The sequence below is a fragment of the Poecilia formosa genome, unplaced genomic scaffold (genome assembly GCF_000485575.1).
Source record: "Poecilia formosa unplaced genomic scaffold, Poecilia_formosa-5.1.2 Scaffold420, whole genome shotgun sequence".
Lineage (NCBI taxonomy): Eukaryota > Metazoa > Chordata > Actinopteri > Cyprinodontiformes > Poeciliidae > Poecilia > Poecilia formosa.
In genome coordinates, this window is record NW_006800359.1 from 159921 (window position 1) to 164594 (window position 4674).

Genomic DNA, 4674 nt, shown 5'->3' on the forward strand with positions numbered 1-4674 from the left:
AGTGGATCGACACCCATTATGTTTGATTTCATAAAAGGGGTGGGGGCTAGTTGACCTTTTGACCTTTACACTTTCATTGATATCTGCAAAGCCAAAACAGGGCAAACGAACATTTTTGCTGCACAAACGTAGCCGAGTGGATCGACACCCATTATGTTTGATTTCATAAAAGGGGTGGGGGCTAGTTGACCTTTTGACCTTTACACTTTCATTGATATCTGCAAAGCCAAAACAGGGCAAACGAACATTTTTGCTGCACAAACGTTTGACACCAATTCTGTCTGATTTGAAGAAGGTGGGGCGACTTCACTCTGGTTTCATGAATGATCAGCAGTTCCTGAAACTATGGGAAGTTTTTCAACTTTTCCAAAACTTTTCATAAAATTCAGGTTAAATTAGAGGCACAGAAAGGAGGCGATGCAGCTGATGGAGTCCGACCAGCCTGATCAGAACCCGTATGGGTCCCACAAACACTGAAATCAGGTTCTGATGGAGATTAACAGATGAGACAGAACCTGAAATAATCTGCATATTTTAGTTTTGCAGCAGGAAAACTAAAGAGAACCATTTTTCTGCTGTTTCTTTGTTTCTTGTTCTTTTTTTGTCCAAAACTGTCAGATCTAAACATAAGGAGGACAAGAAGTGACAATAATCATAGAAATAAATAAATAAATGGCTTAACGAATGAACCAGATATTGTATCAGAAAATAATTTCCCAGCTTATTTGATATAACATAAACTGATCTGTTTTTAATTCATCTGCAGAAAGTTTAATATCTGTTAACATTAATAGAAAATATGGCGCATAAAATAACAGACCTGCGATCATCAGGAGGGAGAGTCCAACGTTCATCATGACTGAGAGCTGCAGATGGAAATTATGACAAATATTGGCAGTAAAAAACAGGAAAACAAAAACCTGAAGAAAATTATCCGTATGAAAATCTGCAGTTTGTAGAAAATCTGCTGGAATCAGATTAGAGTCAAATAAACTAAAAAATATCAAACTAAATGTTTCGCTGCTGAAGTCCTGAAACCTTTTTCTGTTTTTGGATTAACTTGAACTTTTTATCATTTGTTTCTGAATACATTTGTTGCATCAAATAACAAAATCCAACAAATGCTGCAAACAGCTCAATAAATACACAAAAAGATGAAATATAAACAATTTACATTATAACCATTTATTAATCAGATGCTACAAAATAGATTTATTAGAAGATGTAGTTAAAAAATTATAAAAGTCTCTGGAAATAAAGCTTAAAAGTTTTGCTTTGAGTTAAAAATGTCTGTAATTCTGTGTAAAAAAAAATAAACTTTTATTTTCATATGAAAATTAACATTTCGTATAATTACTGTTGAATAAACCTTTTAAACATGTATGACAAAAAACAAAATTTATAATAATAGAATCCAAAAACATACAAACCTGAACAAGGAGAGTTTTGGTCCTGAAGGATGAAGCGTCGAAACGATCTGTCCTTTTTAAATCATCCCACGTCTGTCCACCCTGTCCACGTCTGTCCACCCTGTCCACGTCGGTCCACCCTGTCCACGTCGGTCCACCCTGTCCACGTCGGTCCTCTTTAATCTGATGCGTTCATGTAAAAACAGACATTAATCACAGCCCATTTGGTTAAAAGATGCTGACAGTCGATCCTGGATGCAAAGAGAGAAATTACTAACGATTCATTCAAATTCAGCCAAGAGACGAAGAGATGAGGAGCCAGCAAGAACCAACAAGAACCAGTAGGAACCAACAGGAACCAGTAGGAACCAACAGGAACCAGCAGGAACCAACAGGAACCAGCAGGAACCAACAGGAACCAGCAGGAACCAACAGAAACCAGCAAGAACCAGCAGGAACCAGTAGGAACCAAGAGGAACCAACGGGAACCAGCAGGATCCAACGGGAACCAGCAGGAACCAGTAGGAACCAACATGAACCAACATGAACCAGCAGGAACCAGCAGGAACCAACAGNTTGTAAACAGTAAATCACAAGCCGTTTTCTTGTGTTTAACGACTGACCTCGTCCACAAACTGGACGAGGTCAGCCCACAAACTCACTTTGTGGACTGACCTCGTCCACCAGAACTACCTTTACAACTTGTTTGTTTTTATTTCATTTATTTCCGTTTTGTTTTTAGTTTCCAGTCCACTATAACCTCCCTGCGTCATCAGCCCAGCATGCATTGCAGAAGTGAAAAAATGGCGACTTCTCTAGGTGGAAAATGAGATAAAGGTATTCAATTTTTGAAGTATTAATGAACTTTTATGTGTCATAATCAACTTTTAGGTAAATAGAAGAATTAAAGCATATTAAGGGCAAAATGTTCAACTAGTGGTGAATCTCCTGACAAACGTTCACATGTCAGCATCTGAGCAGACTCTTCATCTTCTCAGAGAGGAGAGATTTCGGTGAACGATGAGACTTAAAATGATCATCCAGACTTTCTCAGAACGACAAACTGCTGATTTTACAGGAACCCGTCGCTACACACAGATGAGAACAAATCTTCATCAGGACTCACCATCATAGCATAAAAACTCGTTCAGGTCTCCACAGTCCTTGGCGAACCAAAACCCGGTTTTACTGAGCAACGTGCACTTCCGGTCCTGCGGCTCGTTGAAGCTCCACACGGTGAACATGGAGCTGCTGCTGCCGGGGGAAAGCTGGTTCTCATCCTGGGACCACTTCCAGGTGCCGTTAAAGAGTCCGATCCAGACCCAGGAGGTCCCCGCCGCCTGCCGGGCCTCGGTGCCGTTGGCGGCGTTCAGGATGGCGGCCAGGTCGGAGAACCTCTCCCGGCAGTAGGTCTGGGCGTCGCTCCAGTTCTTCGCCAGGCTGACGTAGCGGAACTGCCGGATGGTTTGATCCGACTGGAGATCAGAGACGTCCAGGAGGCCTGAGGGAGGAACCAGCAGCTTCAGGAGAGACTGAACAGAACCAGAATCGGTTTGGATCAGGGATTCATGTCCGGGACTTTAACACGTTAATTCAGATTAATTTAACTCGGCGGTCAGCAGCTTGTTAAACTTCTGTTTCTACTGAATCTGACTGTAAATGCTGCTTCTCTTCTCGGTTCATTTCTGCTAAGCCTAAACAGCATCTCTATGCTAAACATGTAGCAGCTAATGCTAAACATGTAGCAGCTAATGCTAAACATGTAGCAGCTAATGCTAAACATGTAGCAGCTAATGCTAAACATGTAGCAGCTAATGCTAATGTCAGCGTCCACATTTCTAGAGACCCCCCGCCCCCCTCCACCTTCTTCAAATCAGACAAAATGGGTGTCAATCAACTCGGCTATGTTTTGCTGGTTTGAGCAGCAAAAATTTCCGTTTGTGCTGCTATCATTTTAAAGAGAAAGAAAAATGTTTCATTATGTTTCATCTCCATGCATCATCAGAGGGGGATGCATTTAAATGATAGCAGCACAAACGAACATTTTTGCTGCACAAACGTTTGACACCAATTCTGTCTGATTTGAAGAAGGTGGGGCGACTTCACTCTGGTTTCATGAATGATCAGCAGTTCCTGAAACTATGGAAAGTTTTTCAACTTTTCCAAAACTTTTCATAAAATTCAGGTTAAATTAGAGGCACAGAAAGGAGGCGATGCAGCTGATGGAGTCCGACCAGCCTGATCAGAACCCGTATGGGTCCCACAAACACTGAAATCAGGTTCTGATGGAGATTAACAGATGAGACAGAACCTGAAATAATCTGCATATTTTAGTTTTGCAGCAGGAAAACTAAAGAGAACCATTTTTCTGCTGTTTCTTTGTTTCTTGTTCTTTTTTTGTCCAAAACTGTCAGATCTAAACATAAGGAGGACAAGAAGTGACAATAATCATAGAAATAAATAAATAAATGGCTTAACGAATGAACCAGATATTGTATCGGAAAATAATTTCCCAGCTTATTTGATATAACATAAACTGATCTGTTTTTAATTCATCTGCAGAAAGTTTAATATCTGTTAACATTAATAGAAAATATGGCGCATAAAATAACAGACCTGCGATCATCAGGAGGGAGAGTCCAACGTTCATCATGACTGAGAGCTGCAGATGGAAATTATGACAAATATTGGCAGTAAAAAACAGGAAAACAAAAACCTGAAGAAAATTATCCGTATGAAAATCTGCAGTTTGTAGAAAATCTGCTGGAATCAGATTAGAGTCAAATAAACTAAAAAATATCAAACTAAATGTTTCGCTGCTGAAGTCCTGAAACCTTTTTCTGTTTTTGGATTAACTTGAACTTTTTATCATTTGTTTCTGAATACATTTGTTGCATCAAATAACAAAATCCAACAAATGCTGCAAACAGCTCAATAAATACACAAAAAGATGAAATATAAACAATTTACATTATAACCATTTATTAATCAGATGCTACAAAATAGATTTATTAGAAGATGTAGTTAAAAAATTATAAAAGTCTCTGGAAATAAAGCTTAAAAGTTTTGCTTTGAGTTAAAAATGTCTGTAATTCTGTGTAAAAAAAAATAAACTTTTATTTTCATATGAAAATTAACATTTCGTATAATTACTGTTGAATAAACCTTTTAAACATGTATGACAAAAAACAAAATTTATAATAATAGAATCCAAAAACATACAAACCTGAACAAGGAGAGTTTTGGTCCTGAAGGATGAAGCGTC

At 38.8% G+C, this 4674-nt stretch overlaps 1 protein-coding gene across 1 annotated transcript in view; it reads right to left on the reverse strand.

Moving 5' to 3' along the window:
• The window catches only part of LOC103155273 (macrophage mannose receptor 1-like), a 7003-nt gene extending 2911 nt beyond the window's left edge, over positions 1-4092 (reverse strand). Inside the window, exons 1-2 of the mRNA XM_016663446.1 lie at positions 4026-4092; positions 2536-2910 (exon numbers count right to left, since the gene is read on the reverse strand). Coding sequence (XP_016518932.1) covers positions 2536-2910; positions 4026-4062 — 412 coding nt within the window. The 5' untranslated portion in view covers positions 4063-4092. The remainder of the gene's footprint in view (positions 1-2535; positions 2911-4025) is intronic.
• Positions 4093-4674: the final 582 nt, after the last annotated feature.